At 53.0% G+C, this 19,976-nt stretch overlaps 2 protein-coding genes across 4 annotated transcripts; one reads left to right on the plus strand and one right to left on the minus strand.

The window, feature by feature from the left end:
• Window positions 1–171: 171 nt before the first annotated feature.
• PRRG2 (proline rich and Gla domain 2) lies at window positions 172–5,746 on the minus strand. Its single transcript, XM_004767302.3, has 7 exons — window positions 5,568–5,746; window positions 4,778–4,875; window positions 4,395–4,576; window positions 4,209–4,248; window positions 2,158–2,293; window positions 1,124–1,270; window positions 172–794 (listed from the first exon to the last, which is right to left on the minus strand). Exons 2-7 carry the CDS (start codon window positions 4,860–4,862, stop codon window positions 776–778), a joined length of 609 nt encoding a protein of 202 aa, XP_004767359.1. The 5' UTR covers window positions 4,863–4,875; window positions 5,568–5,746; the 3' UTR covers window positions 172–775.
• A 370-nt stretch (window positions 5,747–6,116) lies between these two features.
• Window positions 6,117–19,167, plus strand: LOC101670393 (nitric oxide synthase interacting protein). 3 transcript variants are annotated; one of them, XM_004767300.3, is made up of 9 exons: window positions 6,117–6,402; window positions 15,315–15,385; window positions 15,976–16,081; window positions 16,358–16,439; window positions 17,897–18,056; window positions 18,148–18,272; window positions 18,434–18,621; window positions 18,748–18,856; window positions 19,061–19,167. In XM_004767300.3, the coding sequence occupies exons 2-9, from the start codon at window positions 15,316–15,318 to the stop codon at window positions 19,130–19,132; spliced, it is 912 nt and encodes a 303-aa protein (XP_004767357.1). In that variant the 5' UTR covers window positions 6,117–6,402; window position 15,315; the 3' UTR covers window positions 19,133–19,167. The 3 variants fall into 3 exon arrangements, with proteins under 3 accessions (XP_004767357.1, XP_004767354.1, XP_004767355.1); XM_004767297.3 differs by lacking the exon at window positions 6,117–6,402 and adding an exon at window positions 6,429–6,540; XM_004767298.3 differs by lacking the exon at window positions 6,117–6,402 and adding an exon at window positions 6,433–6,540 and having other exon boundaries at window positions 15,287–15,385.
• The last annotated feature ends 809 nt before the right edge of the window (window positions 19,168–19,976 follow it).

The raw sequence follows: 19,976 nt of genomic DNA on the forward strand, positions 1-19,976 counted from the left end.
GCGCTCCGCTTCCTCCCACAATCCCGTGCAAATGCAAAAAAAAAAAAAAAAAGAGAGAGAGAGAGAGAGAGAGAGAGAGCGCTAGATACTAAGCGCTAGCAGGGCCTGGGGGTGTAGGGCGCAGCGTTTGTACAGAAAGCCAACTCCGCCGCGCGCACACGCGCCCCTGAATGCATTTCAGTTTATTTAGTTTATTTTTTTTTTTTTGCCTTGTTTCACTTTTTGTATCTTTTACAAAGGTTCTTCATTTAAGAGTGGAGCTCAACTCCAGTCTCCCGGTGCAATGCGAGCCCTTCCCCCATAAGCACTCTTGCATATATGCCTCCACCCTTACCCTGAGTTGCAGAGCGCCCGCGAGCGTGCAAGGGGAGCACACGAAAACATGCATGTGCATAAGCAGGGCCCTGCGTGTGCGTGGCCCATAGCACTGTAAGGCGATGGTCTTGTCACACCTGCTCACTCACGCGAGTGGGTAATACCCGGCCTACGCACCGGGGTCCGAGTTTCCACGGACGCCTACCCGGGGGGATAGGACTGGCGGTACCCCCCCCCCCGTCAGAAAAGCCTGGGGACCCGCGAGTAGCCGGGGCGAGGGAACACGTTGGCCAGGGATGTGCGCGTATCCGTACTCGGCGGAAACACGTGTGCCAGGGTAGGCCTCGGGCCGGACGACCCCTACTCCCACCACTCCCGGATCTCAGCTACGTAGTTTAAGAGGCATGGGGGCTCTGAAATCCGCTGTGAATCTGGGGAACTTCGGCTCCGAAGCAGCTCCTCACCGAGGCCTCCTGAGGCTGCAAGAGGAGGGGCACAACAGGGAGTCAAAGACCCGGCTGTTTTTCCCCCCTGAATCAAGACCACTCCGACCCGCCCGCGGGCGTCTCAGCCAATCGCAGACCCTCTGGGCACAAGACCCACCCTCCCGTAAAGCTCCACACAGACAACACTGGACCACGCCCCCAGACAATTGCCTAGGACCCCGCCCCCACGCTCCAAGCCTCGCCCGGGATAATAAGCTAGAAATTCCAAGTCCCGCCCCTGAGACCACGCCCCTCCTCCCTCAGCATCCTCCCATCCGCGCCCCACCCCCGGGTAGAAGCCCAGCCCAAGCCCAGCCCAGTACCTGGTGTAGGGGGGCGGAGGTGCATCATGCACCCCAGAGGCCGCCAGCGCCTGCTCGTAGGTGGGGAGGCCTGGGGGTGGGGGTGGAGGCAGGGGCGTCGGCGGGCCTAGGTCGCCCAGGGGACTCAAGGGATTAATGAGCTCAGCTCTGTGGACAGAAAGTACACCGTTAGCAGGGGAAACCTACAGGATGGACTTGGGAGAGGGCAGGTGGGGAAGACCTAGAGACATAGAGAATCTGAGGGTGGCAGGGGGACACAAGAGGAAAGGAGCAATAGCAGGGAGAAAGAGGGTCACCTTCAGCCTGACCCTCCACTCAGAATGACAAGCAGACGAACAGAGACAGGCAGAGACACAAATCAACTGTTGAGACACACTCTTATTCACAGACACACATGCGTTACAGCTACAGCGAGAGCAATGGAGAAAAAGACAGCCCCTCAGAAAGACAGGCAGACACACACACAAGCCAACACAACACAGAGAGACACCCACTCACAAATTTCCCAGTGCCGCTCTTAACAATAAACTCTTCTGAAAAACCCCCAGACCAGCCATACTTTCCAGACTGACACTCGAGCACTTTCTTGGACCCTGCCACTGAGAACCACATACCTAGACAATCATAAGGTGCACACACACACACACACACACACACACCTACACACACACACGTGCTACAGCCTGTCACTACAGAAACTGACAGGTCACGGACACCCAGAGACCCCACGATGCAGCCTCACCAGATACAATACACACAGTAATAATCACGCAAAACCCAGTATCATGGAAACAGGCAGCAAATACTGATCGAGCTCCTACTGTGTACTAGGTACTGAGGATATAGTCAGACAAACGACAATACCCGTCCACGCACAGCCTCACGGTCTGACTCTCCACCTGATGGTCTCCTCAGATCCTTCCTCAGCACCCACCTGTCCCAATCCCTGACTCGTCTCCTGAGGTCCACCCTTCCTCCTTCCTGTTCACCCTGCTTTCCAGCCCTTGGGCCCCTTCTCTCTGAATGCCCCTTACTCTTGGGGACAGGGCTGCTGGCCTCTGCCCGGTCGGCAATGCAGATACCAAAAGGCTCCCAAGCTGGCCAGGACAATGAGCAGGATCCCAGACGTCAGCCCAACCACCAGGCCTGCTACGTCTACTCGTCCACGCCCTGCAGTGGAGGGGGGGGACACTGTGTCAAGGGCTATCACTTACCACAATAACCCAATACTTTCCCCTGTGTCAGGAGTACAGATCAAGAAGCAACACAGAACCAGGGCCTCTTCCTAGGTGTGTGACTCCAAGCAACTCAACACATTTGGTTCTCTAAGCCTCGGTTTGCTGCTCTGTAAAATGGGAACAATAACTCCTCCCCCATGCATTGTGGAAATTCATTGAGCTCAAACACATAAAGGATCTAGGATAACTCCATCTAGGGCTAAAAAATTATGGCAGTGGGATCCCCATGGTGACAGAGGCCCCTCCCTGACACAGCATGGCTGAAATCCCCCCAAACAAAATCCATCTGCTAAGAGGGCAATGGACACACTGAAGGTGGGGGTGGGGAGCTCAGGCAGGCAACTGGAGATTACGAGATTTAGCAAATGCCCACTCTGAGCATCACCAGATTTAGCAAATAATAATACATGATACCCAATTAAACATTCATTTTAGATACAAAATGAATTTTTTTTAGTGTATGTCCCTTGGAGTATTTAGAATATATTTATACTAAAAAATTTATTCGTGTGTATTTGAAATTCAAATTTAACCGATGGGGGGGGGTCCTGTGTTTTATCTGGCACCCCTCTCCCCTCAGGAACATAGTCCCTTTACCACACCCAGGCCACAGGGGGCCAAGACCTCAACACCAAAGAAAGGGCGGAATCACAGGAAGGTTTCTGAACTGACCAGAAGCTATGAAAAATTCATTTATTAGTGCAGGAATTTTGGGACCTTCCCCCACCCCAATAATAGATTTGGGGGTGAACCTTTTGCTAGGACCCTAGGCCTTTAGCCATCCCAGGCCACATGTCTGAAGGGAAGGAGACACAGGGATAACTCCAGCTTGGTGAGGCCCTCTGGGGTCTTGCAGCTGGGGACACTTCCTCTAGCACTGGGTCAGGAGCTTTGGTCAAATGGTAAACCCCAGGACTTTAGGCCCCTTAGCAAAGAGCTACACTGAGAAGGCAGGCCTTCCGGATTCTGACAGGTTCCAGGTGGATTCAAGGAGCCACCAGGCCTCACTAGGCCTGCAGTGAGGTAGTCACCTCCCCTAGCAACCAGGCTCCAGTGTGAGGACTCCCGCCCAGACCTAGGGCTTGTTGCTAAGGGGCATCCACCCCTAGCAACCAGGCCACCAGAATGGGTGGGGCGGGTGCGTCTGGTACAGGCAGGGGGTTCCTCCCTGGGCAGTGGGTCTTGGGTCCTGAGCCTGGCTAGGGGTGGTTGCTAGGGAGGCCTCTTTGGTAACCAGGCCAAGGCTGGGATGGGGCTGTGGGGGAGGGGAAGCCAGCCAGGTAGTGAGTGCTGCAGGCTTCTTTGGTCTGGCCTGACCAGGCCTGGTTGCTAAGGAGCAGTCCCCCCTTAGCAACAAGACTGCGGCCACAGTGGGTCCTTAGAACTCACAGGAAGGGGTGGGGGTGGACAGCCTGGGCAGGTGAGGAAGCACAGGCTTCTACCACCTGGCCTGGCCTGGCCAGGCCCCGTTGCTAGGGAGCAGTCCCCCAGCAACCAAGCTGCAGAAGGGGCTGGGGCTCTGGATTCCAAAGTGGGGCTCAGGTGGGTCGGCGCCTCTGAGCCTGAGGCCTCACAGGCCCCAGGGCTGTAACCCCTCTCCACCTGTACTTCCTTCTTCCTAGAGACAGGAAACTCCCTCCAAATGAGGTGTGGTGGGCTCTTTGGGCAGGGACTCTAGTCTCAAAGGAGGGGACTCTTCTAATAACCACCTCCAGCATACTCAGGGAGCATGGGATTTGGAGGAGGCAAATTTGGGGTAGGGGATGTTGGATCAACCTCCAGGAGAAAGGGCTGCCTTAGCTGTCCAGAACGAGAGCCACCCCCCCACCTCCCTCCCTTTCACTCACCTCCTTTGCCATTGTAGATGTAGCTCTCCCAAAAGCGCTCCTTGAAAGGATGGAAGTCGAGCAGATGGAAAGACAGCATGTCAATGGGAGCTTCCGTACCCCCCACACCAGCCCACCCTGATTTCTGAGATCCCGGGTAGAGGGAATTGTGGGCCAGAATATCCCAGGGCCTAGAGAGGCTCTCACCGTCAGAGTATTGTCCTCAAAACACTCCCTCGCCTCCTCCCAGGAACATCGCTCCTCATAACACTCTCGTTCTAGGTTCCCTGGCGTGAGCAGCTCCAGGTCCCAGTGATTGGCTCGTGGAATCCGTCTATGGCTTCCTAGAAAGTTCTGGGCCTCTGGGGAGTCCAGGAAGACTCCTGGACCTAAAGGACACGAAGGACAGAAAAATGGAGAGTTCCTAAGACTGGGGACATGGAGGAACCCGGGCCTAAGGGGACTGAGAACTGTGGAGTCCTGGGAGAGAAGAGGACTAGAGGCAAGGGTTCCTGAGTCCAGGGAAGGTGGATGGGCGGGGAGGGGGGGGTGTCTGTGCCTGGACACCAGCTCATCCCACAAACACTCACCTTGGTCTTGCTCCCCACCAGGTGTGGTGTCTGAGCAGGTGGTCAGTCCCAGGTACAGCAGTAGCAGAGAGGGGTAGCCCCTCATATTTTATGAACACCTGAAACCAGGAGCAGTATCAAGTGCCTCAGCCCCTGGGGAATGGCACTTGGGGCTGAGGCACGGTCCCCCCGACTGGATGCTATGGTCCGTGATAATAATCATAGCAGACACTCATGTAGCTTGATTTCTGGGCCAGGTCACTGAGCTACTGTTCAAGGTAGTTTCCCTGTAGCAACTCGATTTAATTTTCACAGCCATGCTATTATTATCCCCATTTTACAGATGAGGAACATGAGGCACAGAGAGGTAAAAGAATTGCCCAAGGTCATATGATTTTGCCAGATTCAGAAGCAGGATTTGAGTGAAAGAAGCGTGCCTCCTGAGACTGGGGCAGGGAGCCCGTATTTTTCCTCTACCAAGTCTGCAGCACCCAGCACGAATCTTGGCACATAGTAGGTGCCCATAAACACGTCCATCGGTGATCAGGATTCCTTTCTTCCTAGTAATTTCCACCTACACTTGCCTCTCCCTGTGCCCATTGCCACATCCACCCCCAAAAGATGAAACATTACAGGAGAGACAAGAGCAGGAGAGGCAAAGAGCCTATATTCTTGGGTCCAGGGGGAGAAGGGAGTGGAGGTCCTGGACTCCTGGGGCTGGGGGACGGGAACTTCTGAGTCCCAGCTGGGCAGGGAGCCAAGAGGCCAGAGTCCCCAAGCCAGGCTCTGCCTCCAGGGGACATTCACTTACCTGCCCAGACTTGTGAGCGCTTTCCCTTCCTTTTTAATCGGGGCTTCCTCCCGCCAGCTGCGGCCAGCTGTGAATGAGGGAAAGGGGAGAGGGGAGGGGAGAGGTAGGAGGGGTGCCCCTCTCCGGGGAATCCACACGATCCCGGTTTCTGGCAGAGGGGCGGGGTTTGTGATTACCTGCCCTGGGCGGGACTCAGGTAAGGGACAAAGTATTTAAAGGGACCTTAGGAGGAAGGGCCCAAGGTCCAGAGAGTCCTGAGGGAAGCCAGGGTCTCCGACACCATGGAGGCACTTAAGGGAGGCACTTAAGGGATTGGATATGTACCTCTTCCCTTTTTGGTCTCTCTGAGATGGAAGTTTCCGTGGGTGAGCTAGGAAATAAATATCGAGGTCTCCAGATAGCTAGATAGCTAAAAACTGGCGGGAAATGTAAGTATGCCTTGGTTCCTGGGGGTAGGTGGGCGATGCTGTAGTCAGTTCCTATTTCCTGAGGTGATCTGAAGGATTTGACCTCTGATTTCTCAACAGCTCTCCTTATAAACTGGGAACAGAAGAATTGTCCCTTCTCAATTGTCTCTCAACATGTCACAAGTGTTTGATGCACTTGGGGGAATGAATTTCCCAATCTCTGGACGAAGTGGTTAATCCTTAAATTCGGACTTGGAGAGACGCAAAGCCTGGGTCTAAGCAGGATAACCGCCCGCCCGGGGAAATGCCTACTGTATACTAAACGCGCCCCATATTCACTCCAGTTGCACTAACCGGAACCTTCAGGTTGCTACTCCCGTTTCCGGAGGGAGGGAAAGAAGAACGGAGGATTTACCAAGTCAGACGAGGTAACTCGGGGCATCTGTACTTCCGGTCTTTTTTTTTCCGGGAGGAAGTGGGCGAAGCGGAGCGGGGAAAACAGCCCTCCTTTCCGGTGTAGGGGCACAGTTGAAGAAGCAACGAAGGAACGAGGAGTCGTTTGTAAGGTGAGTTCCAGGCGGTAGTGGGATAGTGTTGCTGCGATCGCCTTCCCGCGGGCTGGACTTCTGGGGTCCTGAGGGAGACAGCGATAGGATTTCGAATTCCCGACTCCCTGTCAATCATGGATAGAGCCCTCCAGGCCTCCCAAGTTTGAAGCTGAACTACATCTCCCAGGAACCTCTGGAGGTAGCCGAGCCTCCATCCGCCAGTTCCGCTGAGAGTTGGTATTCCACGGTAGACGGCGGTGGGCCGGGAGTCTCAGGGGAAGGGGAGACTGGGACTCTTGGTTGTATGGGAGGGGGGTTCCTAAGGAGATGGGAGTTGAGGAAGACGGATCCCGTACCTGCCTCAATTTCCCAGACTGTGACAGGGAGAGCGAGAATTTGTGCCCCCGCGGGCCGCCGCCTTTGCACCTTTTGGACAGCCCCTGCCTTCTCTTACTTGGTGTAGGGTTTAACCTTTTCGTCCCTGGAGTTCTGGGGTCCGGCCGACCTGGGCTCTCATCACGACGGTGCTGTTGAGTCGGTGTGAACTTGGACCTCAAAGCGTTTTACTTTAACGTTCTGTTATGAAAATGTTCACACTTGGGGCGCCTGAGTGGATCAGTCGTTTAAGCCTCTGTCTTTGGCTCAGGTCGTGATCTCAGGGTCCTGGGATGGAGCTCCGGGTAGTGCTCCCCACTTAGCGAGGAGTCTGCGTCTCCCTCTCCCTCTGCCTGCGACTGCACCTGCTTGTGCGCCCCCCCCCTTTCTGTTAAATAAAATTAAAAAAAAGAAACTCTTCAAACTTACATAAAAGTGAAGGAATGATATAAGTATCCGTACCACCCGGATTTACCGATTAGTAATCTTTTTGCCATATTGGTTTAACGTACTGTTTTGATTAAATATGTAAATCAAATCCTACCCATCGTGACATATCATCCCTTAAACTTTAAGGATGCATGTGTAAAAACAGGGGACATTGACATGACCGCGATACCATCATCACATTTCCAAAAGCAAAAATTCTAGAATATTACCTATTACTTGGTTGATAATCAAATCTTGTGGGCCAAAAATGCCTTTTTAAAAAGTTTCATTTGTTTGAATCAGAATCTAGTCAAATTATTGCTGTTATGTTTCTCAAATTCCTCTTAATTTAGAACAGCCCCCTCCATCCCACCCTTTTTTCTTATTGGCATAATTGATTTATAAAAGAAACTGGATCCCTTACTCTCTTGATCACACCTTCTGGATATGAATTTGTCTTTTTCCTTGTAATCTCATTTTACTTATGATCTCCATGCCAGGGGTCAACAGGGCAAACCCAAATTCTGCTGACTTACCTTTTTTTTTTTTTTTAAACAAAAATCAGATTTATTTATATAGTTCACCCATTTAAAGTCTACAATTCAGGGGTGCCTGGCTGGCTCAGTTGGAGGAGATTGCAACTCCTGATCTCGAGGCTGTAAGTTCTAGCCCCACCTTGGGTGTAGAGATTACTTTAAAATAAAATCTTAAAAAAAAGTTTTAAAAAAAAGTATACAATTCAGTGGGGTGGTGTTTTGTTTTGGGTTTTTTTGGTGGTTTTTGTTTGGTTGGTCATTTGCTTTTTAAGTAAATTCCGCATCTGAGGTAGGGTTTGAACTCATGATGCAGGCATCAAGAGTTGCCATGCTCTACTGACTAAGCCAGCCAGGTGACCCTCAGTGGTCTTTAGTATATACAGAGAGCTGTGCAGCCATCACCGTAGTCAGTTGTAGAACATTTTCATCACTCCAAAAAGAAACCCGATACCCATGATCTGTCATACCCCCCACTCTCCCCTCCACCCAGCACTAATATCTCCTACTCTATTTCCTCTCGCTGTGGATATACCCAATCTGGACAGGTTACATAAATGGATTTTTTCTTTTTTTTTCTTTTTTTTACTTCTTTCTTTCTTTCTTTTTTTACTTCATTCAGCATCATGTTTTCAAGGTTAATGCAGGTTCAAGGTTAAATTCAAGGTTAATTCTGTAGCGTGTATCTATACTTTCTTTTTATGGCTGAATACTATTCCTTAGTCTAAGGTATACCATAGTTCATTCATTCATCGGTTGATGGACACCTGCGTTGTTTCCACTTTTTGGCTCTTCTGAATACTATAAACATCTGTGTTCAAGTTTTGGGGTGGACATGTTTTCATTTCCCTTGGAAATGGAAATTCTGCATGAAACGGTAACTCTATGTTTAAGCTTTTGAGGAACCTCCAGACTTTTCCAAAGTGGCTGCCCCAGCTTCCATTCCCACTACTGGTGCATGAGGGTTCTAGTTTCTCTATACTTGTGGTTCTCTGACATTTTGTTTGAAATTATGCTACTGGGCATGAACTGGTATCTCATGGTTTTTCTGTTGTGTTCCCTTAATAACTAATGAGGTGGAATGTTTTTTTCATGTGCTTATTGGCCATTTGTCTGTCTTCCTTGGAGAAAATGTTTATTCTGATCCTTTACCCAGTTTTATTTTATTTACTTACTTATTTGTTTTTATTTTATTTTATTTTAATATTTTCTTTATTTTTCAGAGAGAGAGTGAGATAGCAAGAGCACAAGCAGGCAGAGAGGCAGGCAGAGGGAGAAGCAGGCTCCCTACCAGCACCCCCCCCCCAGCAAGAACCCCGATGCGGGGCTCCATCCCAGGATGCTGGGATCATGTCCTGAGCCGAAGGCAGCCACTTACTGACTGAGCCACCCAGATGTCCCTTATTTATTTATTTTTAAAGATTTTCTTTCTAGGGACGCCTGGGTGGCTCAGAGTCAGTCAGTTGAGTGTCTGCCTTTGGCTCAGGCCATGATCCCAGATTCCTGGGATAGAGCCCCGCCTGCATCGGGCTCCCTGCTGTGCAGGGAGTCTGCTTCTCCCTCTCCCTCCACTCCTCCTCCTCCTTCTGCTCTCTCTCTCTCAAATAAATAAATAATTTAAAAAAATTATTTATTTATTTGACAGACAGACAGGGAGAGAAAGTGAGCACAAGCAGGGGGAACGGCAGAGGAGGAGGGAGAAGCAGGCTCCCCACTGAGCAAGGGATCCTGGGATCATGACCTGAGCCAAAGGCAGACACTTAACCAACTGAGGGGCCACCCATTTGCCCCTCTTTTTTTTTTAAGTAGGCTTCATGCCCAGCACAGAGCCCAACACAGGGTCCAAACCCACACCCTGAGATCAAGAGTTGGCAGCAGCTAACGGATCCTATCACAATCTGTGAGAGCCCTCCCAGGTGCCAGGCAGTGCTGGGTCCCAGATGAGAGTCCTTTCCAGGCCCATCCTTTCCAGGGGCTCCTAGTCTGGAGGGAGAAATACCAAGAGATAGCCGCTCTATTGGAGGTAACTTCGGGTATTATCAGAGCACAGGGATCACCTAGTTCAGCCTGGAGAGACAAGCTTCCCACAGGACTGGGCTGCTCAATGGAGTCTAGGAGGAAAAAGGGGACAGAATTTCCAGGGGGGCAACAAGGCATAAGCTAGCTGTCCCGCTCCACACTGAGAGTCAGGCCCAGTGCCTCAGGCTGATGGTCAAGGCCACAGACTCAGATGCCTGGGTCAAACATCAGGTGCAGTTGAGCACCTTCTCTGAGCCTTGTCCTTGTTTTCAGCAGCCATTTGTGTGGTTGTGGGATTCGGTGAAGTTAATACGCGTAAAATGCTTAGAACAGGGCCAGGTTCACTGAACCTCTTAAATAAACATCAGCCTTGTTTGTTTTTTTAAACATCAGCCATTATTTTTAAAAAAGATTTTATTTGTTAGAGAGAGAGACAGAGCACAAGCAGGGGGGAAGAGGGAGAAGCAGGCTCCTTGCTGAGCAGGGGGGTCCAATGTGGGGCTTGATTCCAGGACCCTGGGATCAAGACCCAAGCCCAAGGCAGATGCTTAACGGACTGAGCCCCCCCACCAGGTGCCCCTAAACATTAGCCATTATTAATAGAGAGTCTCACATGCTAACTTTTGCACTTAGGGAACTCTCTCTGTACTGCTTACATCGTGTCCTATTTCTGTCTTCAATTTCCTTGAGAGTAATTAGCCTCTTGGTTTTCCTTTATTTATTTATTTATTTATTCTTAAGATTTTCTTTATTTGACACTGACAGAGATCACAAATAGGCAGAGAGGCAGGCAGAGAGAGAGGGAGAATCAGGCTCCCTGCTGAGCAGAGAACCTGATGTGGGACTCGATCCCAGGACCCTGAGATCATGATCCAAGCTGAAGAAGGCAGTGGCTTAACCCACTGAGCCACCCAGGCGCCCTTGGTTTTCCTTTTAACACAGAAGCCTCCACACCACTGGAATGGCCAGACACATGCCATTTTCGGGAGCGGGTGTGGAGCATTCTCTACGTTCTCGAAGGGATCACCGGCCCCACCAAAAAGGTTAAGGACCCCTGGCTCAGGATTCAAGCAGATCAACTGCAGAAAAAGATAGCTGGGAGAGAAGCAGTGATTTGAACACCAGATAGGTAGTAGATGTTACGGAATCATCAGTGAGTCAGTGGTACTATGGCCACGGTTTTTTAAAATCCCATCTCAGCATGGTGCTATTCGAGCAGGAGCCTGGAAAGCACTTGGATCAGTAGCTAGTTTGACTGAGGGACTGGATTTTCTAGTTCTTTAATTTCAGTTTAGGTTTTTTAAGATTTTATTTATTCATCTGAGGGCTGGGGTGGGGCAGGAAGAGGGAGGAGCAGACTCCCTGCCGAGCAGGAAGCCTGACAGGGCATCCATCCCAGGATCCATGGGATCATGACCAGAGCCCAACCGACTGAGCCACCCAGGGACTCCTCATTTTCATTCATTTAAATTGTAGCACCAACATTTGATTCAGTTATTGGAAAGCTTTTAAGTGTGCTTGGAACAAAGGGGATATACGAATGTACCTTTGCAGCGGGAAATCCCAAAACCTAAATGGAGGTCACGGGTTTCTGGTGAAAATTTCGTGTCTGCATTGAAACGGCCTGAAAGATGAAAATGCACTCTGGAGTGTGAAGCCTCCATACAGAAGGGGAACGGGTTGGCCCATACTCCCTTCCTGGGAGGACTGACAGCTGCCACGTGGTCAAGAAGGTGGCCCCACAGCCTGCTTGCCTGCGTTCGAATCCTGGCTCCATGGGTTCCTAGCTGAGGGATCCCGGGAGCCTGTCTTCTGCCCAGGAAAGTGGGCACGCTGATGAGTGGCTGTCGTTTTGGATAGTTCCTCTCTGAAACACCAGTGACAGCAGATGGCAGTAGTTCCATTTTCTATTTTGGAATTGGCCTTAATGAGGAGACAGTACAGAGCAGTGGGTGGAGAGCTCAACTTCCAGAGAAATCCTGGCCCTGTCACCTGGCAGCCCTTCAACCCTTGGCCAGCGGTTCTTAAACTCTTTGGTCTCAATGTCTTAAAAGTCATTGAGGACTCCCGAGAACTTCCATTTTTGTGAGCTCTACCTATCAATATTTGCTGTATCAGAAATTAAAACTGATGCTAAAAAATTTTTTGTTTTTGAGTTATAATTCCCATAACACAAAATTCATCCATTGAAAGTAGTATATTCATGGGGTGACTGGCTTGTTCAGACAGTAGAGCGTGTGACTCTTTTTTTTTTTTTAGAGCATGCGACTCTTGATCTCAGGGTTGTGGGTCTAAGCCCCACATTAAGAGTCCTTAAAAATAAAAATCTTTTAGGGGCGCCTGGGTGGTTCAGTGGGTTGAAGCCTCTGCCTTCGGCTCAGGTCCTGGTCCTGGTCCTGGGGTCCTGGGATCAAGCCCCGCATCGGGCTCTCCGCTCAGCGGGGAGCCTGCTTCCCTTCCTCTCTCTCTGTCTGCCTCTCTGCCTAGTTGTGATCTCTGTCTGTCAAATAAATAAATAAAATATTTAAAAAAATAAAAAATAAAAATCTTTTAGGAGGCGCCTGGGTGGCTCAGTCGGTTAAGCCCCTGCCTTCAGCTCAGGTCATGATCCCAGGGTCCTGGGATCCAGCCCTGCATCAGGCTCCCTGCTCCATGAGAAGCCTGCTTCTCCTTCTCCCACTCCCCCTGCTTGTGTTCCCTCTCTCTGTCTCTCTGTCAAATAAATAAATAAAATCTTTTAAAAAATTTTTTAAACCCAAGGACACGAAAGCACATATTCAGTTAGTGGTCAGAGCAGTGACATCCTCATGTCACACAGTCTCCAGAAAACTCCATAGTACCCTTGTGAGAGAATAAGAGTCACAAAGGCAAACACATTTTAGTATTATTATGGATATAGTTTGTGGATGCCCTGAAAGCATCTTAGGGAACCCCCCACAAGGGTCCCCGGACCAACAGTCAGATACTGTTGCTATCATTGCCTGGCCAATTAAAAAAAAAATAGAGATGCTCCCTCCGTAGCTGCTTCTCTCACTCTTGGAGGGAAAGTGTCCCCGGCCATGAAGCCGAAGAGCGTAGAAACCCCAGTTGTTTGGCCACAAGACAAGCATCCCAGTGCCAAATACCGCAGCGGGTCAAGGCAGTTGATGACTAAGAATAGAGCGGAGAATTTGTCCAGGAGAAGGTCAGCGCGACCTTCGGGAGTGGCAGTGGGGGAGTAGAGGGCTGGGGCAGAAGCCGGAGGGCCCCGGGGAGGAGCAGGTGGCTTGTGAGCCAGGGGAGACAGCAGGTGCTGGACACTTGCTCAAAAGCTTGGGGGAAGAGGGAAGGTCAGAGGAGGAGGGTCTGTGGGTCACATTTGGCGTATTTCACCAAGGTTAACTCCTGCAGGCAGCACTGTGACTGCCGCTGGGGTGGTGGCCACAAGGGCAGATACATTTGTCAGAATACATCAGACTGCATCCCTAAGGTCAATGCGTCTATTCTGTCCCTATACCGAAGACCAGAAATTAGTCCTGAGGGCTGACGCCAGCCGGTAGGGGGAGAGCGAGATCCACGGCTCAAAGAGAGGTTTGCGGTTCAAGTTCTGAATGTGAAAGCCAAGTTTCCGAAGGCAACCAGAAGAGGGGCATAAAGACAGAGCTGCTTTTTGCATTCTGGGAGCCCTCGGTTACGCCCCCACCCCCACCCCCACACCAGCCTTCTGGATCTTTCTTACAGCCAGAGAGCTGGAGAGAATATTTCCCCAACACCCGCTGTGTGCCCGGTTCTGAGCAATTCTTGCAGTTCTCATGGCAGTCTGGTCCTGTCATCTAGATCCCGCGGTTATCCCCACTTTTTGCCAAATTAAGCCAAGGCTCAGGGAAAGGAAATGGCCAACCCTGGACTCAAGGTCGTCTTGCCCAATTCTTGATCCCTATAACCTGAAGCCCCTGGTCGGTCCCTACCCCGTCTGCACAGTGTGTACCCTCCTTGGGGTCCTGGAGGACATTTTAAAGAAGACCCTAGTCTTCTTTAAAATGTACTGTCCTTGGGGCGCCTGGATGGCCCAGTCAGTTAACATCTGCCTTCAGCTCAGGTCATGATCCCAGGGTCCTGGGATCGAGCCCCTCGTTGGGCTCCCTGCTCAGGGAGTCTGCTTCTCCCTCTCCTTCTGCAGTTTCCCCCGCTTGTTCTCTCATTCTCTCTGTGTGTGTCAAATGAATAAATAAAATCTTAAAAAAAAAAAAAAAGTACCACCTTGGGCACGTGTAGACTAGCAGCGATCCTATTTCATTTCTTACTTTTCCCCCCTTACTTTTCATACCCAGTATTGCCCTAACATCCACCCACGATGCCTCGCACACGTCCAGCGGGTTGCATCCCACTAGCTGGGTGGTCTCCAGGCGGGGCCCATCAGCATCCATTCTCCCAGGGAGGGAGGTCCATTTGCCTTTGAGTCCCCTCTGGTGCAAATGACACTGCTGTGGACGTCTGTGGGCATGCTCCCACACAGATGTCTCTGATGATGTCTTTGAGGCATGTCACCCAAGTGCAGTCTCGTATGCTTTCTTTGCTAACGTTCCGAACACCAGCCTGTGTTCTGGGTGGCGGACCCTGTCCATGGTCCCCGCCACAGTGTGCAGTCAGCCCCGCTAGGAGGGTCATTTCAATGATGTGGATTTTTTCCGGTGCAGTTGGTAACATTAGGCAACAGTTCAAGCAGAATGCGGATTTCACCTCTGCTTACAGATGCTCTCACCCACCCCGGAGAAAGAGGACAGCACTCAGTTGTGTGAGCCTGTGGGAACCCACAAAGCACACACACGCTCCTCACCCCCGAAACGGAGCTTCTCCGAGGCCCCTCGCTTCCCCCATGTGTGTCAGGAGACACACTCAGCCTCATCTGCAGCTAGAACTTTTTTTGGATTTCAGATCTTCTACTGCCTCGGAGTAACTCACACGCGCACCCCCTCCAATGCCTGCTTCCTCAAGCGGAATGTGGGTCTTTTTCAAAGTCAAATGCCAGACTTCCTTTCTGAGGTGTTTAGATACCTCGTAAGCACTGTCCTCTCCTGGGGGCGCCTGACTGGCTCAGTCAGTCACATGTCTGCTTTCAGCTCAGGACATGATCTCAGGGTGCTGGGATTGAACCCTGCGGCAGGCAGGAAGCCCACTTCTCCCTCTGCTCCTACCCCCACTCGTGCGCTCGCTCTCCATCAAATAATTAAATAAAATCTTTAAAAATAATTAAATAAAATGCAGATCAGAGAAGAAACAGCCCATTAAATCTTGTTCTGCGGCCCCTCCAGCAGTTTGTTTAAAATAAATAAATAAATAATGTCCTCCCCTGACCCACGCCCAGTTTTCCCATCTGGCGGGGGCAGGGGCAGATCAGCTATGAGGGCCTCCTCCTCCTTCCACCACAGCCTCGCAACTGTCCCCTCCGTCCCTCAGGATGACACGGCATGGCAAGAACTGCACAGCAGGAGCCGTCTACACCTACCACGAGAAGAAGAAGGACACAGGTACGGGGTCTGGAAGGGGGACAAATGTCTCTTGAAGTCACCATCCCTGCTCTACCTCTCTGGTTGTACCTTCAGGGCATGTCTGCCCCTGCTCTCCACAGATGGTCATGACTTATGAGGAACAGCCTGCGTGATCCTCTACTCCCTTCCCCCCACCCCTGTAATGGGCACTTCTGTACGTGACCTCACCTAAGATTCCCGACCACCCACTGAGGAAGGAATCGAATCGCCGTTGTCATGGCTGTGTTCCAGCGGCAGAAATGAGGCACAGAGAGATAGAGGCCCTTGAGTTGGAGCAGAGGGGCAGAGGGGTGAGGGGAGTCATCCGTGAGCCTCTCTACCTGGCTACCTCAGTGACAGGGCCTGCCTGTCTGTCACTTACCCTCCGGATGAACACCTTCCTGTGGGTTGTGCCCCTGTCCCCAGCATAGAGACACACAGACTGCCTGTTTCTTAGAGGTTCCACCCCACCCCCCTCCTCCCCCTTCCCCCCTACCCGCTGCTGCCTCCAAGATTTCTCTGTGCCTTTCTCTTGGGGTTTGGCAAAGGCCATATCTCCTGGCACCCCATCCCTCTGTCTCTGTCTCCAGCGGCCTCGGGCTACGGGACCCAGAACATTCGACTGAGCCGGGATGCTGTCAAGGACTTTGACTGCTGCTGCCTCTCTCTGCAGCCCTGTCATGACCCTGTTGTCACGTGAGCTGGGGACCTGCATGGAGGGGGCCGCATGCAGGGGTCTGGCCACCCGCATAGCCGGGACACCCTGGGCAAGCCCCTTCACCTCTCAGAGCCTCAGTGTGCTCATCCAAGACACGGGCGTGATCCTAACGTGTTCCACGGGATGTGGAAATGAATATCTTAGGGTTAGGGAGCCGCGACGAGCACCCAGTGACCTGCTCCCTCTAAGAGGTGTTAATGGGTGCCCAAGGTAGGGAGCCGACACTTATCACCCTGTCCTGTCTGTCCTCACAGCCCGGATGGCTACCTATATGAGCGGGAGGCAATCCTGGAGTACATTTTGCACCAGAAGAAGGAGATCGCCAGGCAGATGAAGGTGATGGGGAGGGGTGGGGGTGGGACAGGGGAGGGGCAGGCGGATCTGATGCTGAGCTCACAAGCAGAACCACCCTGGGCTTCCTTTCTGAGTTCCTTTTCCCTCTGAGCCTTCCCTCGATCTTCCCGCTGCCCGGTGCACGACCCCCTCCCACTTATGCTTAAATCCTTCTGCCGCAGGTATCAGCCCAGGAGTTGACTCCTCTGACCTGCTAGTGCAGAGCCCCCCGGGGTCTGCCCTTGCCACAGCTTCTCTTGACACGTGTTGGGTTGTGATTCTGTCTGAGGCCAACACATGCCCACTTCCCCCACAGATCTCTTGCCCGCCCCCTGGCCCTAGGTTCTCCGCCAATGCTTGTTGAGAGAATTGATGTCACCTCATCTCTGGGCCTTCATTTCAATGGCTCCAAAATGGGCTGATGGGGCCAAATCAGGCAGCGCAGGGCAAGCGGGAGATATGCACAGATCAGAATTTAAAGGGCCTTTACTTGGAGCCACGACCACTTCCCATGGGTGAACTATTTTCATGGACAGGAAGGACCCCGTTTATCACCATGTTTGCGGCACAGCTGCCCTGCCGCCCTCCTTTCCCGGCCAGGTTTCCCGAACACCAAGGGCTGATTCTTGTTGAGCCATCTGTCTTGACCAAGTGGCTTCCACGGCACCCGTGAGCCCCGGCATGGTCTAGTGGCTGCCTGGGTTCTCCCTCATCACGGTGACCACACCAGATACCCCTACCCCACAACAGCAGTCACCTGCAGTGCTCTCCTCCCCCACCCGGGGTGGCCAATCTCAGATCTCAGCCCCGCGTCCTGCGTCTGCGCACGCGCACATCCACACCACCTGCGCATCCCAGGCTGCGCGAATGTTAAGTGCTCCTCACTCTCCTGGAACTCACCTCCAGGGAAGAACGGGTTCTGTAGTACCTACACTCTAAAAAAAACGTGGCCCACAGGTACATTTATGGAGCGCTTGCTATGTGCCAGGCAAGGTTTTAAGCGTTTCCAAAAATCATCCTGCATAACCCGGTGAGCCTGCGAGGTAGGTCGTGGTTGTTAGCCCGTTTTACAGACGAAACAGACCAGAAGTCACAGCGCTAACTGGAAGCCACAGAGCTCATCAGTGACAGAGGCAAGGTTTAAGTCTGGGCATCTGTCTCCGGCTGACTGCTCTGCTGCCCAGGAATAGAGAAGCCACTGAGTCCCAAACCAGCTAAATGGGAGATGACCTCTGTGCCCTGCAGGAGGGGAAAGGACAAGTAAGGGCAGCAGAGCCACACCCTGGCTCTAATCACAGCATAATAAAGGTTCACACTCTGGCAGTCACCAGCCTCAGAACAGTACCAGGATTGTCCCCTTTGTTGGCCTCAGTTTATCCACCTGTGAAATGGGAAGAGCCACCGGCAGACTCACAACCCACAGGGAGATGCACAGTCCACTTTTTTCTGGCTGTCCACAGGCCTACGAGAAGCAGCGGGGGGCCCGGCGGGAGGAGCAGAAAGAGCTGCAGCGGGCTGCGGCCCAGGACCAGGTGCGGGGCTTCCTGGAGAAGGAGGCAGCCATCGTAAGCCGGCCCCTCAACCCCTTCACGCCCAAGGCAGCCTCTGGGAACAGCCCAGGTGAGGGGGAGCAGACTTGCAAGTGAGTGGGGGTCCTTCGGGGCCGGGTGCCTCCCCAGGTATGGCAGCTCAACCCGTTTCCCCCCGGCAGATGATGCCCGACCTGGGTCCAGTGCAGGCCCCACAAGCAAGGACAAGGACAAGGACAAAGCGCTGCCCAGCTTCTGGATCCCGTCGCTGACCCCCGAGGCCAAGGCCACCAAGCTGGAGAAGCCTGTGAGCATTCCCAGCGCCCTGTGCCCACTTGGGCCCAGAGGGCCAGAAGACCCCAGGGTCCCTTCCCTGCTGGCACACCCCCCACCCCACCCCCCGCAGTCCTTAACTACACCTGGCCCCAGCCCTGCCCGCTGACCCTGCCTCCCTTCTGTCCTGCGCAGTCGCGCATCGTGACCTGCCCTATGTCCGGGAAGCCACTGCGCATGTCGGACCTGACCCCCGTGCGCTTCACGCCGCTCGACAGCTCCGTGGACCGCGTGGGGCTCATCACACGCAGTGAGCGCTACGTGTGCGCTGTGACCCGCGACAGCCTGAGCAACGCCACGCCTTGCGCTGTGCTGCGGCCCTCGTGAGTCCCGCGAGTCACCCGGGGGAGGATCCCGGGACTGGGTGCGGGGCGGGGCTCGGGGGTGTGGCGCTCCTTCTTGGGGGCGGGGCCTCTGATCAGTGCCCCCGACCCTCACGCTCACCGTAGTGGGGCTGTGGTCACCCTGGAGTGCGTGGAGAAGCTGATTCGGAAAGACATGGTAGACCCCGTGAATGGGGAGAAGCTGACAGACCGCGACATCATTGTGCTGCAACGGGTGAGCTGCGGCCTCGCTCGCCGAGGCTCCGCCCCCTCCTCCCTCACCTCCCCGGGGCCACGCCCCTCCCGGGAGGCCAGCGTCCTCCACAGCCCCGCCCGCGATCTTCCACCCGGGTCCTGCCTTACCTTATACGGTTTAGGACTCTCCCACCCCGCTGCAGCCCGACCTGCCCCCAACTTGGCCTTGTCCCCACCTCCCCAGGGCGGTACAGGCTTCGCGGGCTCTGGAGTGAAGCTGCAGGCTGAGAAGTCGAGGCCGGTGATGCAGGCCTGAGTGCACGGGAGACCAAATAAACGGGCTGGGACTCACTGGCCTCGTGGTGCCTTCCTTGGCCGCGCTGGAGCCCTAGGGCCCCCCCTGGGCAGCCCTCCACCCTGTGCCTGCTGCAAGACCAGAATCTGAAGGCGCGGGCTAATTATGTTAAAGGTGGTCTGACGTTAGGAGTAAAACCTGGAGTGAATGCACACGCACAGCATCAATATTGAGTAAGAGTGGCCCGAAGTCCCAGTGCAAAGCGTGAGCACCCGAAGGCGTCACGTGAACAGGCTAAATAGAAATCCCCCTGCATCGTTCTGCCTTAGCCACACTGGAAGCCGGTGAGATCTCTCCGATAGCCTCTCTGAAAGCCGTGTGCTGAGAGCAAACCCCTGGGACCCAGCCTAGAGAAGGCAGTTGGGAGCCCTGCACTCTGACACCACTGCAGAGGCCAAGAGCAGGAAGAAGGCCCTCCTGCGGAGCCTTGCATAGGCTGTGGGGGGCACGGACCTGGCAGGGGTGAGGAACGCAGCCTGCAAGGGTGAGGAAGCTGCAGAGTGTGGGGCCTGGCCGGCCTGCAGTTGGCTTCGGGGGGAGCACAGGGGTGGTGCTCAGAGCTTTGCTTTTAATGACCATTGGCTCCCAAAAGCAACCCCGGGCAGTGTGTGAGCCAGAGCATAGAGTCGGGCAGAGATCAGAAAGATCAAGCCTTCACATTCCTGTCTCCCTGAGCAGATCCTTCCAGATCTTTCTTCACGTAGGTACACACCTCAGTGTTTTCAACCAACGTGACCTCTCAGTGCACATACCATTCTGTTCAGTGAACAAGCTCGACCTTTTCACTTCTGTAAAAGTAAAAGGT

The sequence above is a fragment of the Mustela putorius genome, unplaced genomic scaffold, assembly GCF_011764305.1.
Source record: "Mustela putorius furo isolate JIRA1106 unplaced genomic scaffold, ASM1176430v1.1 tig00000196_pilon_pilon_pilon, whole genome shotgun sequence".
Lineage (NCBI taxonomy): Eukaryota > Metazoa > Chordata > Mammalia > Carnivora > Mustelidae > Mustela > Mustela putorius.

Bases quoted from the DNA above. Each gene is read 5' to 3' on its own strand.
- LOC101670393 (XM_004767300.3), top strand. From the start codon at position 15,316: ATGACACGGCATGGCAAGAACTGCACAGCAGGAGCCGTCTACACCTAC. The intron at 18,273-18,433 runs GTGAGCATTCCC...TGTCCTGCGCAG, and splicing joins CCACCAAGCTGGAGAAGCCT to TCGCGCATCGTGACCTGCCC. The intron at 18,857-19,060 runs GTGAGCTGCGGC...CCACCTCCCCAG, and splicing joins ACATCATTGTGCTGCAACGG to GGCGGTACAGGCTTCGCGGG.
- PRRG2 (XM_004767302.3), bottom strand. From the start codon at position 4,862: ATGAGGGGCTACCCCTCTCTGCTACTGCTGTACCTGGGACTGACCACC. The intron at 4,577-4,777 runs GTGAGTGTTTGT...CGTGTCCTTTAG, and splicing joins TGGTGGGGAGCAAGACCAAG to GTCCAGGAGTCTTCCTGGAC. The intron at 4,249-4,394 runs GTGAGAGCCTCT...CATCCTTTCAAG, and splicing joins TTGAGGACAATACTCTGACG to GAGCGCTTTTGGGAGAGCTA.